This window comes from Meles meles, chromosome 6, assembly GCF_922984935.1.
Source record: "Meles meles chromosome 6, mMelMel3.1 paternal haplotype, whole genome shotgun sequence".
NCBI classification, from domain to species: domain Eukaryota; kingdom Metazoa; phylum Chordata; class Mammalia; order Carnivora; family Mustelidae; genus Meles; species Meles meles.
Window position 1 is genome coordinate 72,271,591 of NC_060071.1, and position 22,694 is coordinate 72,294,284.

At 36.1% G+C, this 22,694-nt stretch overlaps 1 protein-coding gene across 1 annotated transcript in view; it reads right to left on the minus strand.

The window, feature by feature from the left end:
* The window catches only part of FAM227B (family with sequence similarity 227 member B), a 201,520-nt gene that overhangs the window by 20,690 nt on the left and 158,136 nt on the right, over positions 1 to 22,694 (minus strand). The window contains exons 11-12 of the mRNA XM_046008116.1: positions 16,342 to 16,439; positions 12,220 to 12,382 (exon numbers count right to left, since the gene is read on the minus strand). Coding sequence (XP_045864072.1) covers positions 12,220 to 12,382; positions 16,342 to 16,439 — 261 coding nt within the window. The remainder of the gene's footprint in view (positions 1 to 12,219; positions 12,383 to 16,341; positions 16,440 to 22,694) is intronic.

Sequence of the window (22,694 nt, forward strand, 5' to 3'; positions counted from 1 at the left end):
GGGACAGAATCAGACACTTAAGCAAGATTTGAAGCATCTGGAAAATAATAATTTGAGCAGACAACACATTTAGAATCCAAAACAAGGACTGGGGCAGGAAAGGAAAGCCGGGCAAGGGGCAAGAGTAGAGATAAATAGATGATCCCAATCTACTGCATGAAACAGATCTGCCCGCATGCATTACACTTCCCCTTGTTCCCCTTGACAACAAGCATGTTGTACCAGTAGACACTTATATGCTGCACAATTCTTATATAGATCACAAGACTTTGAGTCCTCTAATCAAAGCAAAAATGACTACCAGATATGGGATTGTTAGGCTAATTCAACATTTAATCATGCCTGCTTCTAGATCATGGTAAGGTCCTTCCTTAGGAAGAAATAATTCCAGAAGATGTGGGAAGCCATCTGGCCAGTTCTGCCCAAACTCTTGAAGCAGGTAGCTCCATTTCATGGTAGCAAATGAGACCCAAAACATAAGGACGTATTTTTTCAAAATGTCATTCACATACATTTTTTTCCTCTGCTATTTCATTGACTTTTGGGGATCCAGAAGAAAAAAACAGTAAGCAATCAACGGATTGTTTTTTCTATAATTGTGAGAAGTGAAAACGACATTGTTCCCCCCTGTGTTAAGTAATACTAGGAAGAAACATACTATCCCATGTGGGTCTTTTGCAAGCAGACCAAGAAATGGAGATCAGTGTGCAGAAGATTTATTAAGGAGTGCTTAGGATTAACATTTCTGGGTTGCAAGGAAAGGAAGTAAAATTGAGTAGAAAGAGAGAGAGATTGAACTATGATAATAGTCCCGGCTGGAAGTCTAAGCTGAGCTATAGGGAGTTCCAAAGCCAGGATGACGCTTCAGAATTGTTCTGAGTTGGGGTAGAAGGGGTCTCAACCTCAGTGACTTTATTGCATTAATCAATGGATGTGGGCTACCTTTGAAAGGGGGCATGGTACAGTTATCTATTGCTGTATAACAAACAATCCCATACTTAGTGGCATAAAATAACTGCCATTTGTTATTATTATCTCAATAGTTTTGGGTATTGACTGTGTTCAGCTCAGTGGCTTTTAGTTGGGGTCTCTCATGTAGTTGTGGTCAGGTAGTGGCTGGAGCTGGAGCAGTCTCAAAGGCTTCCTCACATGTCTGGTGTTTGATGATGGCTGTGGCTCAACCTCAGCTCTGGCTGCTAGCTGGAGCATGGCCTCTCCATGTGGTCTGACTTCCTCCTCACAGAGCGGATGTTTCTGAGAGCATTCCAAGAGTAACAGCAGAAGCATTATAGCAGAAGCTTTAAAGCCCTTTATGACCTAGCTTCAGAAGTCACACCACATTGGTTGAGGAAGATATAAATGTCTGCCCAAATTCAAGAGGAGCAGACACAGGTGCTCCCTCTTGATGGGACAAGTGACAACATCACATTGTACCAAGAGCATGTAGGAAGGAAGATACTGTTGTGGCCACTTTAAAAACATATAATCTGCCATAGAGCATGACATTGAGCAAGGCCACTATCATTAAATGATGCAATCCTTGTAAGGTGTTAGCAACGGAGGGCGTTCTGCCTTAGTGACCCCTCCAGCAGCTGAAAAATAACTCCCTTATTCTGGAAGGAAATCTGGGCTTTCAGGGCAACCACCATATATATTTTCCTGTCCCAGAACTTTTTTGTTTTCCAGGCTTTATTGAGATATAGTTAACATGAAACATTGTGTAAGTTTAAAGTGTATGAATATGTTGATTTGATACACTTATATGCTGGGAAATAATTACCATAGTACCATTAGTTAACAACTCCATCACCTCACATAATTACCATTTCTTTTTTGTGGTAAGGATGTTTAAGATTTATTCTCTTAGCAACTTATGAGTATATAATACTGTATGTTAACTATAATCACCACACTATACATTAGATCTCCAAAACTTGTAACTGTAAGTTTGTACCCTTTGACCAGCATCTCCCTACCCTGCCCACTCCCAGCCCCTGGCAACCACAATTCTACTTTTTGTTTCTATGAGTTCAGGTTTTTTAGATTTCATATATAAGTAATATTATACACTATTTGTCTTTATCTGGTTTCTTTCACTTAGCAAGTGACGGTCCTCAAGTTCCGTTCATGTTGTTGCAAATGCTAAGATACCCTTCTTTTTTATGGTTGAGTAATCCATTGTCTATATACCCATCTTCTTCATCCATTCATCCATTGACAGACACTTAGATTATTTCCCTATTTTGGCAATTGTGAATAAAGCTGCAATGAACACAGGATTGCAGATATCTCTTTGAGATCCCGTTTTTGTCTCTTTTGGATATATATATATATATATATATAGAGAGAGAGAGAGAGAGAGAGAGGGGTGCTGGGTCATATGGTAGCTCTATACTTAACTTAAAATTTTTTTTATTTAAATTCCAGTTAGTTAACATACAGTGTAGTATTACTTTCAGGCATACAATCTAGTGTTCAACATTTCCATACAACACCCAGTGCTCCTCACAAGTGCACTTCATCCCCATCACCTTTTTCACCCATCCCCTGACCCACCTCTCTTCTGGTAGCCATCAGTTTGTTCTCACTAGCTGAGTCTGTTTCTTGGTTTGCTTCACTCTCTCTTTTTCCCTTTGCTCATTTGTTTTGTTTTTTAAATTCCACATATGAGTGAAATCCCATGGCATTTGTCTGTATTTAACTTTTTAAGGAACATCCATACTGTTTTTCATAGTAGTTACATCAATTTATATTTCACCAACAGCACACGAGGGTTCCCTTTTCTCCACATCGTAGCCAGCACTTATTGCCAAATTTTGTTATTTTGATAATAGCCAATCTAACAGGTGTGAGGTGATATCTCACTGTGGTTTTGATTTGTATTTCCCTGATGATTAGTCACGTTGAGCACCTTTTCATGTACCTTTGGCCATCTGTATAGGTCTTCTTTGGAAAACTCTATTCAGGTCCTATGCACATTTTTTAATTGGATTTTTCTTAAACTACTGAGTTGTATGAGTTTCTTTTATATTTTTGATATTAATCCCTTACCATACGTATGACTTAAAAATATTTTCTCCCATTCTGTATGTTGCCTTTTCATTTTGTTGATGGTTTATTTTGCTGTGCAGAAGATTTTCAGTTTAATATAGTCTCACCTATGAATTTATATTTTTTAGCTTGTGCTTTTGGTGTCATATCCAAAAAATTGTTACCAAGATCAACATCAAGGAGCATTTTCCCCATTTTCTTTCAGGACTTTTACAAGTTCAAGTCTTAAATTTAAGTCTTTAATCCACCTCTAGTTAATTTTTATGAGTAGTGTAAGATAAGGGTCCAATTTCATTCTTCTGTATGCAATTATCCACTTTTCTCAACACCATTTACCTTTTCCCCCGTGACTATATTCTTGGCTCCCCTGTCAATTATTAGTTGACCATATATGTGAGGGTTTGTTTCTGGGCTCTTTATTCTATTCCACTGGCCTATGTGTCTATTTTTATGCCATTAAAACATAGTATTAAAAACAATATACATCCAATGTGTTGTATATTTTATATGCTTTCAGGTTACTAATTATCATTCTTTTACTTCAGCTTGAAGAATTCCTTTTAGCATATCATATGGAAGCTTCACTGTTCTTCCTTCTTTTTTCTTTGTTCTCCTTTGGATAATTTTAAAATTCTTATCTTCTGCCTCACAGATTCTTTCTTTACCTGATGCATTCTGTTATTGATGGTCTGTATTGCATTCTCCATTTCATTCATTATATTCTTCAGCTCCAGAGTTACTATTCAGTTCTTTTTTTTATGATTTCTATCCCTTTGTTAAACTTAGCATTCATTCAAATTTTATTTTCTTGATTTCATTGAATTATCTTTCTGTGTTTTCTTGTAGCTCATTGAGTTTTCTTAAAACAGCATTTTGAATTCTTTATCAGGTAAATTAAGATCTCCATGTCTTTGGGGTTGGTTACTGAATGATTATTGTGAGCTAATGGTGATGTCATATTTCCTTGATCTTTCATCTTCCTTGAAATTTTGTGTTGCTGTCTTCACATTTGATTAGCAGTTACTTCCTCTAGTCTTTGTTAACTTCCTTCAGGAAGGAAATACCTTCCATCACCCCTGCTAGGGATTCTGAGGCTTTCTCGGACCTTCTATGGATACATCTGCTCCATGTTTCTTGCTCCTCTTTGTGGCAGAATTCTTAAGGCTGTATTGCCGTCTCTTGATCCTGTAGCATACCAGGGCAAGTGCCGGCAGTCTTCCTTTTGTTTTCCCAAAGGTGGATTAAAGCTCAAGTTTGCGGTTCCTCCCTGAACCACAGATTTGGGCTGGCATAGGTTTTCTGTGTGTGCTCACCGACCATCTGCCAAAGCTTGTTCTCACCACTGCCATTTGGAGCATGCACAAGGAGCTGTCCACAGAATGTGAGTATGTGTGGGTAAGGCACAAGAGCACTGGGTGGAGTGGGGGTGAAGCAGGGGGGGGGTGTCTACCCATGGGCTAATTGGGAAGATTTGTGGGTGAGGTGTCCCCAGCAGTTTGTGTGCAGGCTTCTTGATGGGAGTCTATGATACAGTTAGGAGAATGTGCATCCCTTTGGTGCTCGCTGAGAGTTCTATCTGCCACTCTTCCAGTCTCTTCTTTCTCCCCAAGTCATGCAGCTCATGATTCAGTGATAAGTGGGCTAAGAGAGAATTGGGCCTTTCTGGAAGCAACCCACACAATTAGGGAAGCTGAGTTTCATTGACACTTTATCACTTTCTCCCACGTGAGAAATTATGGCAGAAAGGATCTCTCTTGGCCTTAAGCTGCACACCTTGGGGGAGGAGTGAACTCAAACTGTTCTTACCCTCTCCAGTGTGTTCACACTCACATATATACATATGTGTGTGTGTGCATGCATGTGCACACACGCGTATTTTTTTTTTTTCTATAATGCTGGAACTTCTCTGCTGGAAAACTGGATTTTCACAAAGGCCCTCTTGTCCACAGGTGATTGTCTGTGAAATGGTTTCCAGGGGTTCCCAGACTGTAGTCATGAGGGGCCAGAGTTGATTCACAAGTTACTATGGAGCCCACAGCCAGAACTGAGGTCTGTATGCCTATTACCTGATGCACAGCTAGGTGAGATTCCCCTCAGTTCCTTTGGCATACAGTGCTGCTCCCACAGTTCCCCACAAAGGCATTCTTATCTGCAGATGGATGTCTACTTGTTCTTGTTAAGAGATGGTAAAAATATGATTGACAAATGTCTTATTAAGCTGTCCCTGTGTTAAAAAGTTTGGGGACCATGCATACATTTTTTTTAATCCCTATATTTTATAATACTGAGAATAAGAAAAAAATTCCTTAGCTACGTGCTCCAGGAAATACTTTCTCCTGAAAGAAAAGACTTTGAACGAGTTATAGTAGTTTGCTCATCAAAACTCACTTCAAGATCCTTGCTTCACTGCGCCCATGAAACAAATTAAACACTGCCAAATCCCAGGTAATTCTCTGCCTTGCATAGTCTGACTTGAAATCATCCAACTTGGGCCCTAAAACCCTATAAATATCCCTGAATTTACTCATTATGAGACACTACTAAAGTTCTCTTAAACTGATACTCTTTCTTAGCTTTACTTGGTCAGCTGGTTATTCTGGTGGCCTTTTAAAGAAGCTGATAGCTGAGAACGAGATAGTGTCTGCTCTGAAGAACCTTGTTCTACAGTGAGTTGAGAAAATGAGAATGTTGTCATTTCAGGAAAAAACTGAGCTACTTACTAGTTTAACCACTGACAGCATGGAAAGTCCAATTCTTCCAACAGAATCATAAATTTCAGGGCGCCCGGGTGGCTCAGCTGGTTAGGCAACTGCCTTTGGCTCAGGTCATGATCCTGGAGTCCGAGGATTGAGTCCTGCATTGGGCTCCCAGCTCTATGGGGAGTCTGCTTCTCCTTCTGACCTTCTACCCTCTCATGCTCTCTCTCACTCTCTTTTTTTAAATAAATAATAAATAAATCTTAAAAAAAGAATCATAAATTTCAGGATTCAAAAATACTTGAAATTTATCTAGTCCAATCCATCTGATACAGATGGAGAAGCAGCTCAAATCTGGGCTCAAATTAGAGTATATTTTAGAGACTCCTTCAGTGCAACCAAGGGTTTTGGGATTCCTCTCTACTCCTTTATCTCTCCCCTTCATTCTCTTCCTTTTTCCAGCCTTAGCATATCTTGCCCCTGTTCTTCCTCTTTACAGACAAGTAGAAGAACTATCAGTTCTCCATCATGTTTTGGTGGAGAATGTCTGTGTTGCCACAGGGTTTGAGGGCTAGGTGTTTTCAACAAAAATGTATTTTTAAAAACCCATTCCAGGAAAAAAAAAACAAACCCATTCCAGGAAGCTAACATGTGGTTTCTATTATCTGAAAGGTCTCATTAAAAGTTAATATTGTCATATCCACACCCCTAGTTTTGAAGCTGAAGGGAAGTGAGGGTTAAATTTTGGGGGTATAATCTCATAAATAAGGGAACAAACTTTCCAGCAGTATAGGCCTTCCTCCCCACTTCACCCTGAAAATTCTAGAATGACTGAGGGGGAAAAAAGTATTTTATCTTATCTTTACTAGAAAAATAACTAGGTGAGAAGGTTCTGGATTAGAGGTTTCTTTCAAACATTTATCTTTTAGCTAATTTATCCTTTTAAAAATGAGATTACCAGATCCTTGGATATGTTAATTACTTGAAATATCAATGACTTGAAATGAAAAATATATTTGATACTAATTTTTAGTAACAACTGACAAGTTGTTATTCACATATCAGTGAGGAAAAAAATCTATGTATGCACATATGACAAAGATTACTGGAAATATTTTTATAAATAACAGTGAAAAGAAGTTGCACATGGCTCTGAAGAGTTTCCCACTGGACTCTTATTATGTGAAGACAGAGTGTTATACAGAGCTGATGACCTTTCATGAATCTCAGATTTCTTCCTTTCCTTTTCTTTTCTTTTTTTTTTTTTTAATGTACTACTTCTGGGGAAGTCATTTTTCTTTGTTTTTTTGGGGGGGGAGTCACTTTTAATTATTTTTATAGTGACCCTTTTATAAAGTGGAGAGTTTGAGGTGTTTTTAAATTAGTTAATTAACTAATTACTTTTTATTATTATGTTCAATTAGCCAGCATATAGTACATCAGTAGTTTTTTTTTTTTTAAAGATTTTATTTATTTATTTGACAGAGAGAGAGAGATCACAAGCAGGCAGAGACGCAGGCAGAGAGAGAGGAGGAAGCAGGCTCCCCACCGAGTGGAGAGCCTGATACGGGGCTCGATCCCAGGACCCTGAGATCATGACCTGAGCCCAAGGCAGAGGCTTTAACCCACTGAGCCACACAGGCGCCCCCTTACTTTTCTTTTTTTTCCACTGTTGACTACTTGCTTCTACCACATCTCAGATAATTAACAACAGATGATTTCTTTGTATAGCTTTTATTTTTATGATGGTTTAAGTCTTGCAATATCTCACATTATTTTCAATTACACAGTTTAACAATCCACCCCAGGCCAGGTTTTACATGTTAATAAGTTTGTCATATGTGATGGTCGGGGCATGTCTTTGTAGTAACACAATGCACTCTTTATGATACTGCACTGAGTTCAGAATTTTTTTTCTGAATTGCAACAAAATGTGAACCTTCTAAATTCATGTTAGAAATACAGATACAGTCTGTTGACTTTTTTTTTTTAACAGGACCCACGCATAGATACAGCCTATGGACATTCCACTTAATGGAATGAGACACAAACTACACCAACTGCACCACACAAAATACAAACTACACCAACACTGGGTTTCTCAGTTTTCTTTATCTTGTAAAAAATAATTTGTGTTTCACATGGAAAAAATATCAGATTTCCAGGTATTTTTTTTATTAGTCTACTCTCAACGCATTTAGAGGATGATATGATTTATAAAAACACATATGATGTGAGAAGGGAAAAGTAAGAACTCCAAATAGATTTTGCACATGATTCTACACAGTTTAAAGACATATTACACATTCAGTTCTGAGGTCCAGGAAGTAAAATTTTTGCCATTTTACTCATAATTCTAAGTAATCAATTTTTTTAAATATTCAAAGATTGTTCATAAAAATATTCAAATTTTCTACTAATAATTGTTTTATATACATTAGCAAAAAAGTTTATTATTTGCCTTATGGTTGTACATTAAAAATCCTGTCAGAATCATGAGTATCCCTGTGAAGTACAATTACATTTGTTCCCTTCCTCATCCTTTCCACAAACATCTCCAGGCTTCTCAGTATTTACATATGAATTCCAAAACATTGACAATAAAGTGATCTTCCCTCTTATGACTTTGGCAAGTCACTCCAAATCAAAACAAATACTAACTACAACGTTAAATTTGTTTTTAAATGTAGCTGTTCCATAAGACTCTTGATTTAAAAATTACATAGATCTAATATGATATTGCCTGTATTTGAACTTAAGAAAGTATATCAGAGGCAGATGGTGGGTACTCATCCTTTCTGATGGCTGAATACCGACCATTCAAATCGACATGGATGGAACTGGAGGGGATTATGCTAACTGAAATCAGTCAAGCAGAGATAGACATTTACCATATAGTTTCGCTCATATGCAGAACATAAGCAATAGCACGGAGGACCACAGGGGAGGAAGGGAAAACTGAATGGGAAGACAAAGAGGGAGACAAACTATGAGAGACTCTGGACTCCTGGGAAACAAACTGAGGGTTACAGAGGAAGGGGGGTATGTGTGGGGGGATGAAGTAACAGGGTGATGGGTATTAAGGTGGGTGTGTGTTGTGATGAGCGATGGGTGTTATATGCAACTAATTGCTGAACACTACATAAAAAACTAATCATGTATTATATGCTGGCTAACTGAACATAAAAAAAGGATGTTTCTTAAGATTAAGAATATTATTCTGTTAGGTAGTGTGTTCTTATAAATGTCAATCAAGTCAACTTGGTTGATAGTGCTACTTGAATTTCCTATAGCCTTATTGATTTTTTATTTGCTTGTTTTATCAATGGATCAATGGATTAAGATTCAAATCTCCAAAAATCTCTCAGTAAACAAATAAAAGGATTTGGAAGAGAATGTACATGGTCATGCAATCTTACATGTCTGGCGAAAAACTTCTAAAGTAATTTAATGCCAAATCAACAGTAGAAATTTCAAATAAAACTATTCTCAAATATAAGGAACATTATCATGGCATCCTTTCATTTTTGTCTTCTGTTGACTTCTCTGCCTCTCATCACCCTTGCCCTAAACCACAGTTATGATTATCTTTAGTAGACTAGAATATACTTTATCTTCTTCCAGAGTTATGCAGTTCTCCTGTGTAAACAATTAAGTACCAGAGTGCAAGTATACTGGCTGTGAAACCAGATCACCAAGGATAGACTCCAAGTGCCATAAGTTTCTTGTGCCTCAGCTTACTATTTAAAATAGAGACAATAATATATCTATCTGAGAAGTTGACATGAGAATGGAATGAATTAATAAATGTAAAGTACTTAAAAGAGTGGTACACAGGGCGCCTGGGTGGCTCAGTGGGTTAAGCCGCTGCCTTCGGCTCAGGTCATGATCTCAGGATCCTGGGATCGAGTCCCACATCGGGCTCTCTGCTCAACGGAGAGCCTGCTTCCCTTCCTCTCTCTCTGCCTGCCTCTCTTGTGATTTCTGTATGTCAAATAAATAAATAAAATCTTAAAAAAAAAAAAGAAAAAAAAAGAGTGGTACACAGTAACTGTTCAATAAATTTGTTTAAAACATCATTTTGATATGATGACTATAAAGATGAACTTTGTACCAGTAACTCCCAGATTTCTACCCCTATTCCTGTTCTCCAGTTTTCTTAATTTTAATGATGTCATTTAAAAAAAATAAAATGAAATTTGACCTTATCTTTATATAAAACCATATTATACTCATCCACCAGACATTTATTGAACATACATCATACGTAAGATATTTTTTCCCCAAGTTAGAGATATAGAGGTAAATGATTCTTTGTTCTCTACTGGCTGAGAAAAACAAGTGAAATTTACACTACAATGTGACAAATATTCGAATTTACTGAAGAGATTCATCTACATCAGACTTTTGCTGAACCGTTGTTGAGTTACCTGTTGATTACCAAGATTTATTTCCTCATGGATTGTTAGACTAAAAGTCTCAATTTCTTACATCCTTCCTCATCTCCCTACCATGTGGGCTTCTCCACACAGCAGCTCACAATGTGATAGTTGGCAGGAGGACTCTGAGAGAGTGAGTAAGGAAGTTCAGACATGACTGATGTCAGTCTTTTTGCAGCTGAATCTCAGAAGTGTGCCTTTCCCCTTTTGTTTCAGAGCTATCCAAGTTAATTCCATGTACATACAGTCAGTGAGTCATTGGAAATTATCTTGACTAAAATGTGGGAGAGAAAGTGTCCTAGGAAGAGTTCTGAGATTCTGTTAGAGCAGATTTTAATCATATATCCCATGAGTAAAAGCTACATGAGCACACTTCCATATAGGTATAATTTTAAATTTATGAATTATGTAATATATTATAATATTATAAAAGACATACAGTCTAAAAATCAGAAACAGTGAGATAAAATAAAATATTTAAATTACTGGCATAAACCTTTTATCCTCAAATTGTAGAGATTTGTTATCTACATAGTTGGTTTATAAATGCCTTGCAAATTAAACTGACATTATACAATTATTTGCTGATTTTGAAAAGTATAACATATACTCAGTGCTAGATTCATTGTTTATAATAATTAGGTATATCTACATTTCAAATAGTCTTTTTGAAAATTTTTGTTTTTTTAACCTACAACTTGGCAGAATTGATTGGCTCATCATTTATTTCATTACATTTCTTTTTCTTTTTACTTTCCTTTTTTTTTGAGAGATAGAGAAAGGGATGGGGGAAAGAGGGGCAAAGGGAAAGGGAGGGAATTTTAAGCAGGTCCCACACCTATGGCAGATAGAGATCTGTCGCAGGGATCCCATGACCTGAGCTGAAATCAAGATGACTTGAGCTGAAATCAAGAGTCTGACACTTAACTGAATGAGCCACCCAGGTACCCCATTAATTTCATTTCTTAATATGGCTGAGAAGGATCTTCTTCAATGAGTAGGAGAGAAATCATTATGGCATTTTCCTTATTTTTAAAAAAATTTATTCCTGCATTATAGATACTATCATCAATCCAAAGTTTTTTTCCAAGAGGCTTTTAAAGGTATTGGTCTACTTGTGAGTATTACTTTAGTTAAACTAGATGATGTAATCTATAAGTCTGCTTGCCTAAATCTGTTACCTAAACTGTTCAGCCAAAGAACACAGCAACACGTGATACCAGAAAACAATACAAGAGCAAAGACACCATTATTATCTTTCACAACAGTAGAGTGCAGACTGAAATATCTGCTAAGTGAAGGTACCCATTTACTAAATATTAGTAAAGTTTAAGTTTTTTATTTTTAAAGATAGAAATAGATATATAGAAGTAGATATAAATAAGAGTTTTGATACAGAATTTTATATATATATATGTGTGTGTATATATATAGAGAGAGAGAGAGTGAGAGAGAGAGAGAGTTGTGTCCAGTTTGGAGACCATGGTACTAGATCCCTGTGGGGCTCATCTGAGGCCCCAGTGAGGGCTGGGCCAGCATGGGTTATCTGGAGGGTGCAGGGGAGTACAAGTGTACAGAACTCTGGGGCCTTCACCACTGCCATAGTGAAAGAGCTCCAATTTTATTTGTATTATGTTTTACATATTAACCTTTCTGACAAATTATTATTAGAACAAAGAATTACCCAGCTAAAACACATTTGAAACTTTCCTCTGGAGAAAGGTAGGAGACCATAATCCAGTCTGATGCTTAAAACTGAGCACTGAAGAATAGCAGTCTTTTACTAAAGAGCGAGATATACCAGTTCCCAGGTTTTATGTTTTTTAAAACTTTTCTTGTATGCAAAATAATAGCCTTAGACCTAAAAGAGAAAACACTTTGGCTAAACATGCTACAAAAGTTTTGAATATAACTAAATACTAAGTAAAAAGCATTGGTTAAAAAATGCATTAAACTTTTTTCTTGATTGTGACATTTAGTAGTTTTGAAGATTTTAGAAATAGATCACATTAAAGCAAAGCTTATAAAAGGATATGGTTCTTGCGATATTTCAGTAAGTTTGATCTTGGTTTGTCTAGGGGCTTTGGAAATACCAGCTAACTCATGCATCTTAAGGTAATATAAAATCAGTGGACTCTGACCTCCAAAATTGAAGAGCACACGGTTAAACTCTGGACCAGTGCTAATATAATGGGACTGTAAAGGGAAGAAAAAAATCAAGTCAATTATTATTTTTATGTGTTTTTAAAGAACTGTAAATAAATATAATTGCATTGTAACTATAAAGTTACTATCTGGCATATTAAAATAAATAAAAGGAAACTCTGTAAGGCATCATTTTTTTAAAAAAGATTATTCTTGAGAGAGAGAGAGCACAAGCAGGAGGGGCAAAGAGAGAGGGAGAGAGAATCCCAAGCAGGTTCTCTGTTGAGTGGGGATCCCCATGCTGGGCTCCATCTCAGTACGCTGAGATCATGACCTGAGCTGAAATCAAGAGTCAGATGCTTAACCAACTGAGCCACCTGGCACCCCAAGCATCTTAATTATAGAAGTTTACTACAGTATGAACTATGAGTTCATGCAGTAAGGCCCTTCTAGCCTTCTTCTTTATCAGCTTGGTAGATAAGTCAATAGAAATTCTTCTGTCTGAAGAACAGAAAGAAAAAAGAAAGAAGAAAAGGAAAAGATCTCCAGAAAAAGGGACAGGAAAAAATGTGAAGAAAAACATGACCAAACCTCCAAATGTTTTTTGGAAAACATATCCAAGAAGCTTAATTCCAAGCAGGAAAAATACTCACCTAGACACATCGTATTCAAAGTGTTGAAGGACCAAAACAAAAAGAAAAATCTCAAAAGCAGCAAGAGAAAAACAACATATAAGGGAACCCCAATAAGATTAAAAGCTGGACTTTTATCAGGACAAAGGAAGCTCGAAGGCAGGTGGATAATGTAATCAAAGTGCTGATGGAAAAAGCTGTCGACCATGAATTCTTTGTCAGGGAAAGTGACCATAAATATAATTGCTCTAAGGTTCTATTACTGACTTCTTGTGGGATATGAGGTCAGGATAGTAACTACTCATGTATTATGTCTTTCCTCCATTTTTGTAATGTGTAGATGAGAGATTTATTATTTCCATTTCCTGTGAGGAGATAAAATTTTATTCTTCTTTTTTCCTAAGATTTTACTTACTTATTTGACAGAGATTACAAGTAGGCAGAGAGGCAGGCAGAGAGAGAGAGGGAGAAGCAGGCTTCCTGCTGAGCAGAGAGCCCAATGTGGGGCTCCATCCCAGGACCCTGGAATCATGACCTGAGCCGACAGCAGAGGCTTTAACCCACTGAGCCACCCAGGCGCCCCTAAAATTTTATTCTTATTTGCTTTTACTGATACATAAAAATTCTCTTGTGTTTCTTTTGGTCTTTTGGTCACTTTTTCATTTCTTTCCTTCAGAGATTCTCCATAATTACTTTGAAGAGTAGGACTATCATAATCAAAAGCAATTCTTTGATGGTGAAAACTCAATGTCAAAATCAGACACATTTTCTATTATGTAAATAATTTACTCCATCTCAGTCTTTCATGAAAATTCACATTAGGTGAACTGAATATTTAGCCTGATCTTTTTTCCTTTTTTCTTTAAAAATTTTTAAATTTAAATTCAATTTAATTAACATACAACTGTATTATTAATTTCAGAGGTAGAATTTAGTGATTTATCAATTGCTCATAACAAGTGCCCTCCTTAATGCCCACCACCTATCTAACAATATTAGCCCATCGCCCTACCCATTTCACCTCCAGCAACCCTCAGTTTCTTCCCTATAGTTAAGAGTCTTATGATGTGCCTCCCTCTCTGTTTTCCTCTTATTTTATTTCTCTTCTCTTCCCTGTGTTCATCTGTTTTGTTTCTTAAACTCCACATATGAGTGAAATCACATGGTATTTGTCTTTCTCTGACTGCTTATTTCACTTAGCCTAATACACTCTAGACCCATCCATGTCATCACAAACAGCAGGATTCATTCTTTTTGATGGCTGAATAATCTTTAAATTGCATGCAAAACCAGACCAAACTTAGTCTAGAATAAAAGGAAATACTGTTTCATCACCCTTTTCCTGGCTTCTGCCTTGGATACTGTAAGATAGAACCCAGATCTTACTGAAATTCTAGAAATAGAAATTTCCGTTATTTTTCTGCAGTTATCCATCTTTTAAAATGAAAACCACGGTTAATACCTGCTTCTTCCTCTATAATGGTCCCTGACTTTTTAAGGATAGTTCAACCTGACAAGAGCAGAACTAGGTATTAAATGCATATCCAGTGTTTTGTGGAGTCCTAGCCATTTTCTCAAATAGTTTAATCCTGAAGGTTTGAGGTTGCCTAAAGAATTCTTGCTAGAGATATTCCAAATAGTCAAAACAATTAGCAGAAACTTCATTGCTTCCACCTACCCCACAAAACAATGGTAGAAAATTATCAGAAAACTTTAAAATTCCATCAAACAAGACTTTAATAGTTAAGAGTCAACCTAGTACTAAATTTGAGAACCAAGCAATCTTAGAAAACTTTAAAAGCATCACAAGAGATGAGCTAGAAAGTCCAAGGGATGATTTTGTTGTTTAACTTTTTGACTAATTTATTAAAGGACAATTGCTGATGATGACTAGAAAGCTAAACTGATCTTTGAAGTTTGCATGTGCATCCTGCCAATGCTTAAAATGGCCTTGGGGAGCCACAGACACCCATTCAGCACCTGGACAACCCTGATGCTTAGAAAGTTCTTTATGTTGAACTGAAAACTGTCTCCCTATAGCTTTCACTTTTGGGTAAACATAAAACCTTTTTGGTTTGTATTGGTAAAAAAAAAAATTTTGAGCCACCACAGGAAAAGTCTAATCCTGCTCTCCATAGTAGCTCTCTACATACTTGAAAACAGTTATTCTGGCCACCAGGGTCTTGCCTTTTCTAGTGGAAATGCCTTTAAATATTTTGGCGATTGCTCAAAAAATATGGTTTCAAAGCCCTCGATCATCCTGATTATTTTCTATTCAGAACACTTCTGTTTGTCTATACCTTTCCACAAAGCAGAGCTCCAAAGTGAACATTATACACAATTGTTTAATCAGCATAGATTAGATCCCACATGTCTGTTTAAATAGCTCAAGAATGCAGTAGATTTGGTGGTCAACAACATTCTCTGCTGATTCATACAGAGCCTACTATAAAAGACAATTACCAAATCTTTTCAGATGCCTCTAACATGGCTATATTATCGTATACTTACACAGCAACTTATACTTTATCCTATGTAATACAACCTCTACTTATCCTATACAATGCAACTTATACACTGACTCCTAGAGATTACCAGTTTCTATTCTAAGTACTTACAAACCATTCTTGGAAGCACTGTAAATGTTGGAAAACATTCTATATATCTGGATTACTGAAGATCAGGAAACATGAACACTGACTTCAGAAAGTGTTTTTTATATAGGCATAACATAAAGTTAATGGTCAGACTTGACTAGATAATTCAGACAAAATTTTAGCAATAAAGACTGCAACAAACTTTAAACCCAATTGTCTAAGAAGAGAGCAAATTCAGACTATCAAGCCAGTAACCTCATCAAATCTTGGCTAATGCAACACAAGATGGTAAAGTCCATAAGGATTTCTCTTAGGGAGGCACCATCAGAAACACGGAAAAATGCTAAGCAACAAAGACTTATCAGTAATAGTATCTACATATGGCCAGTTATCCCTGGATCATGGCTTAAGAGGTAGGGACAGGTCAGCCATTGCTGAAAATTCTTATGAAGTTTTCCCTGCAAACTTGACTAGAACTTACTGAGATCAGAGCCATGTTTGTATATCAACCCAAGGACAAGCAGTGGCAGAAGTACAAGAAACGATAAATGCTATGTTTTTTTTTTCCTTTAGAGATGAGGATATTTAAAAAAAATGACTTTAAAAAATGACTTTTTAACATTAAGATTATCCTCTCCAATAAATCACTTTTGATCATTAAATTTTTCTAAAATATATGTCAGGAATGTAATAATGAACATTGCCTATATGAAGCTGTTCAACTAATTATATAGCAAATTAAATAAGTAAGAACATTATTAATAATTGCTATGCTCCAAACCTTTGTTGTTAGTCTTGATACACTTGATTCTTCCTTGAATGGGGGCATTGTATATGCTCTTGGGTTCTTTAAAATTTTTGTCATATTGAAGTCAATAGCTAAAAGAGAAAACAAAATATTTTCTTAAATTCTGGCTTTTTTTTCTTCTTTACAAAAAGGCATAATAGTTTTTTTCTTCTAGCAATGTACGTTAAATACGGAAAGAACCAAAAATGGATGGGATAGAGGTTAGGATATTGTTATGGCTTGCTTCAGTTAGAGGAAATAAATACACTATCTCATTTTGACTTAACAGGACTTTAGACCTGATAAAACTCATTTATATTATCTTGTATTATGGTCACAAACCATTCTGTGAACAAAGTAAGGTTTTCCACAATTTACAGATGACATAACTAAGTGCAGGAAATTGTATAACTCTAAGCTATAGCTTTAAGCTATCATTTAAGACACAGGTCTAGGTCTTTTGCTTCAGAGCCCAGAGCTTTGTCCATGACCCTCTAGTTTAATGCAATAGGAGGCTTGGGCCTCTGCATGTTAGGGTGCACCTTTTCCATATACTGACAACAAATTCAAATAAGGAAAGACTTGGTATGTTTTCCCTGCAACCAGCATGAATATACATGAAGGTAACAAGGGAGTCTTACCATGACCTAAAGAAAAGGAGAACTGTGTGGTTTAATCAGTATGTCAATCAGCCTAATAGAACAAAATAGTCATTAAGGATATCTTAACACAGAGCAGAGAAAATAGGTAATCTGAGGCTTATTAACTATAGATTGTGGCACTTATTATTATCAGGTACTAGGTAGACTAATTGGATTTACAGGTTGTAGATAAAGCTCTGAAGAGTTAAGGAAAGTCACTCAGATTGATTTTTGACACTACACATTCAAAGATACTAGATATCAGTCTGATACTTGAGGTAAGTAGGCATTTGTCATTGACAGAGTAAAGAATTGGTTAGGAACATGAATTTTAAAATTTTGAGTGGAAACAAGGTTAGATTAAGTTGAAGTTAGAATGGTCAAGAAAGGTTATAAACCATATGATTTATTTCCTTTAAAACAGCGTGCCTGGGTGGCTCAGTGGGTTAAAGCCTCTGCCTTTGGCTCAGGTCATAATCCCAGGGTCTTGGGATCGAGCCCCGCATCGGGCGCTCTGCTCCGCAAGGAGCCTGCTTCCTCCTCTCTCTCTGCCTGCCTCTCTGCCTACTTGTGATCTCTATCTGTCAAATAAATTTAAAAAAATCTTTAAAACATGCTCAAAAGCAAACATCCTCTTGTAGAGGGTATCTGGTAATATCTACAAAAATACAGATACATTTTCTCTTTGACCCAGCAGTCCCCCTTCTGAGACTATATTCTACACAATCTCCTATGTAAGTATGAAAGAACACAAGTACGTTTATTGATTGTGACATAATATAAAAAACTTAGAGATTATGAACAACCCATGTATTTAATAGTAGTGAAGTACTAGTTAAAAAAATGAGGGCACCCCATTTGATGGAATACATGCAGCTGTAAGAAGAAATGAGGAAGTTCCCTATACTGATTTGAAGAGATCTACATGTCATATCATTAAGTTATGAAAGCAAGGTATAGAACAGAGTATATAATATGATTGAATATATATAATATGCGACTTTTATAAGTATAAGAATATGTTGCATTTGCCTTATTTGTATAAAGAAACACCGGCAAGATAAGTAAAAAAAGGGGCACCTGGGTGGCTCAGTGGGTTAAAGCCTCTGCCTTAGGCTCAGGTGATGATCCCAGCATCCTGGGATCGAGCCCCACATCAGGCTCTCTGCTCAGCAGGGAGCCTGCTTCCTCTTGTCTCTCTACCTGCCTCTCTGCCTACTTGTGATCTCTGTCTGTCAAATAAATAAATAAAATCTTTAAAAAAAAAAAGATAAGTAAAAAAAAAAACAACAAAAATATTCTCTGGGAGGAATAATTAAAAAAATAAAACTTGGTCTATTTTGAATCATTCTTAAATACATATTTAGGTAATATTACTTTATTTCTGGTGTCTAGAAAAGACATAATATTAATAGTAAAATGACCTTTTACTTCATGTTAACTGTACCTACAATAAAACCTTACTTTTCAGAATACTTAACCTTGGTTGTAAAATCAGTCAACATACATTAATATCAGGCAAAAATCTCCAGCTGGGAATAATAGCAAAAGATAAAAAAGTAAGAGATACATAAAAACCACAATGCAAGGAAATTTTAGGAGTAAAAATTTCAAAGAAAAAATCGACAAAAATAGAAAATTTACAAAAAAGAAAAACCCACCCAAATATGATATGCATAATAAGTAATCTTAAAATGACTGTATTTATTAGATTTTTTCCTCCTATAGTCCCCAATCAATAATTTATTTTAGGTGAGAATATTAATTTATCCCTGATTACAGTTTTCATATATCCTCTGTCCTCATGTCCCTAAAAGCTTGAGAACAAGAACAAAAAGTGATTCTACTTGATAAAACCATAAGGAAAAATGTCTCAGGGCAACTGGGTGGTTCAGTTGTTCAAGTGGCCGACTCCTGATTTCAGCTCTGGTCATGATCTCAGGTTCTAAGATCAAGCACCATGTAAGGCTCCATGTTGGGTGTGGAACCTGCTTAAGATTCTCTCTCCCCTCCTCCACTCCCACTCTCTTTCTCTTCCTCTCTCAAAAAAAAACAAAGTCTCAACTGTTCTTACTAGGCTTCAGAAATTTCACTAGTAGCAAAATATTCTACTCTTACTTCACCTACATTGGAAAAAAATCATTCCTGTAATTATCCCCTTTTTATTTTAGGGATTAAAAAATTTATTTATTTATTTATTTGTTTGTTTGAGAGAGGGAGAGAGAGAGAGAAAGATAGGAGCATGCATGAGTAGGGAGAGGGGCAAAGGGAGAGAATCTTCAAACAGACTCCCTGCTGAGCACAAAACCTGACACAGGGCTCCATCTCACAATCCATGAGATCACAACCAGAGGAAAAATCAAGAGTTGGACAGTTAACTGACTGAGTCACCAGGTGACCCTATTTTAGGGATGTTTAAAAGGGAGACACTTATGTAATAAGTATGGTTATCTCTACCCACTTTTGTAGTTTTCATTAATAGTCTTTCTGAAATGCAAATAACTCATATATCTTGGTAAAATTAAACTTCATACAGTCCATATATATTAATACAATTATTGAATAAACTATAGAAACAAAAAAGTGTTACTCAGAGACCCATTTTAGAATATACCTAACTGAAATTAGAATTACTCTTAGAAAGTACCTAATACTGAAGTATAAGGGGAAACAAACAAAAGAGAAAACACAGGTAGTCATTCTGCAAAATACATGCTACCTGAGCAAATAATAAATAAAACAAACACAATTTTGTTTCAGTAATATAGGAAAATGAGACAATTATTTTGAAGAAAGTTATTATAGACCCATGAATATGTTCTAATTGTCTTATTGCATATATTTTCTTATCATGCTTCCCAGATTTTTTTTCAGATCCCTATAGAAATACTTCCCCAAGTCCCTTCAATCTTAGCATTTGCAGACCTAGTCATTGGTTTGTTTACATATTAGACCTCAAACAAGTTACATCTGTCTACATTGCTATATACAGAAGCATCCTCTCACCTTTCTATATGCAATTTGCTTTAAATTGGCAAAATGAAACATTAAGGACTTCTTCACAATGCTCTAAGGTAAAATTAAATTTCTTCTAGTAATATCAACATAACATATATAATTGTGAATAATCTCACAGAGAGGTTAGAGAGTTTAAGTGCCTATAAGCATACTTTGTTAACTATGAAGTGCTATATGTATGTAAGGTAACACTAACATACTTGGGTTTCACCAACTTTGAGCTAAATTTAATATATTCAAGAACATGAAGATTTTATGTGTATAAGATAGTGATCCATATCAAATTTGTTTCCCAAGGAAAATACAATATTATTACCTTATTTTGCCTTGGTAATTGACTTATTTTTATTAGTTGTTTTTTTTTTCTTAAAGATTTTATTTATTTGAGAGAGAAACAGAGAGAGATAGCAGGAGAGAGAGAGAGAGAGAGAGAGAGAGAGAATCTGAAGCAGACTCTGCCCTGAGCACAGAGTGTGATGCAGGGCCTGAACCCCACGACTGTGTGATCATGACCTGACCTGACACCAAGAGTCAGATGTTCGATTGACTGAGCCACCCAGATGCCCCTCTGTTACTTCTTACTATGAATTATATCTGTGTCTTAAAGGACAAAATCATTGCTTAGACAAGTTATAGGAGCAAAGTGATCAGTTTTCAAATTTTTCTATGGTTTTGTATAAAGAACTAAGTGACAAGTATCTGAAATAAGGAACTAGTATACTTATGAACTAAGACTCTATGGAGCCGAACATTACAAATGTAAAACAAAATAGCTTTTAAGCTTGAGTTGATCAAAGATGTTTTGGAAGGAAATGACCAATTTTAAGTCTTTCCTGTACAATGGAAAACATTAAAAAAAAAAAAAAACCAACAAACTAATCACTAAATGGGTTCTGAAGCAAAAATTAGAACATATTGTCTGGAAAACTCTTTTTTCTTGTATCATATGTAAATTTATCTACAAAAGAACTTTAAAAAGGATATAAAAATTAAGACTAATTTCATTGTACGTGGAAATACAAAGTATAAATTTTGAAAATAATAAAATTAAAAGGAATTGAGATTACCTTTATTTTATAACCAAGTCTTGACAGTCTTGCCTGGTGTCATAAAAATTCTTTACATTCTTCAGATTAGTGATTATATGAGCTTATTATTGATGGGTTGTATGTTGAAACTATGTTCCCACCATTCCATATCTTAAAATGTTCTACAAAATGGAAGGCTAGGGCACAGACTTTTGAGGCTACTAGCCAGAGGACCCATCCCTTGACAGCCTGGTTCTGGTAGCCAGTAAGATTTGTGTTCATGGGTTCTATAGAACAGTAGCAAACAAAGAAACAGCTCTTAATTGGCTATCACCCCAGGGTTCAGTGCAGAGAAAACAGACAGTCCATCTCCTAATATTTTCCTGAAAGACATATATTTACATATTTTCAAAGCTACTGCCTGAGGGCCTGGCTTCCACTCAGCCTGAACTAAGTGTTGACTGACATGCTTACCTTTGGGATACTGACAGTTCTTGACACACCCTCAAATACTAGGAGCCACTAAGAAAAAAGTAGCCTGCTTTAACAAATCACAAAGGCTTGAGAAAAACCAAGAGTTAGGGTTGAATGATAAGTTTCATCTCCTACAAAGGGCCACTGCCTTCAAGACTGGGAGAAGTGGCTATTTTACCTAATGCATGAAAAACCAACAGAGAGAGTCTAGGAAAATGAAGAAACAGAGGAATATGTTCCAAATGAAAGAACAAGTTAAAACCTTGGGGAAAAAAAACTAACAAAACAGAGATAAGTGATTTACTTGATAAAGAATTCAAAGTAAATCATAAAGGTGCTCACTGAGGTCAGGAGAACAATGTATGAAACAAGGTGAGAATTCCAATGCAGAGAAAGAAAAATAAGGAAGTAGCAAATGGAAATCACACAGCTAAAGAACGCAGTAACAGAGCTGAACAATACAATAAAGGGGTTCAATAGAAGACTAGATGATGTAGAAGAAAAGATCACCAAGCTTGAAAACCAGGCAGTGAAATTCATCCAGAGAGAGCAGAAAAGAAGAAAGAGGACAAAGAAGGAGGAAGAGGAGGAGAAGGAGGAGGTAGAAAATCAGGTGGAGGAAAAAAAGAAGAAGCAGGAAGAGTAAAGATTGCTTAAAGGACTTATGAGGCAACTTCAAGCAGATGATATATTATTTGCATTATAGGGGTCTCAGAAGAAGAAAAGAGAGTAAAAGGGCAGGAAACTTATTTGAAGAAATAATAGCTAAAAACTTTCCTAAACTATGGAAGGAAATAGACATCTAGATTAAGGAAGCCCAGGAAGTTCCATATATAATAACCTCAAAGAGACACACATCAAGACACATTACAATTAAATTGTCAAAAGTTAAAGACAAGGATAGAATCTTACAACCAGCAAGGAAAAAACAACTTGTTATGCACAAGCGAAGTCCCATAAGATTATTGGATTTTTCAGCAAAAGCTCTGAAGGCCAGAAGGTAGTGGCATGATATATTTGAAGTGCTGAAAAGAAAAAACTTGCCAATCAAGAACATTCTAGCCGGCAAAGTTGTTCTTTAGAATTGAAGGAGAGATAGAGAGTGTTCCAGATGACAAAAAGCTAAAGGAGTTCATCATTGCCTTACAAGAATGTTAAAGGGACTTCCTTAAGCTAAAATCAACGG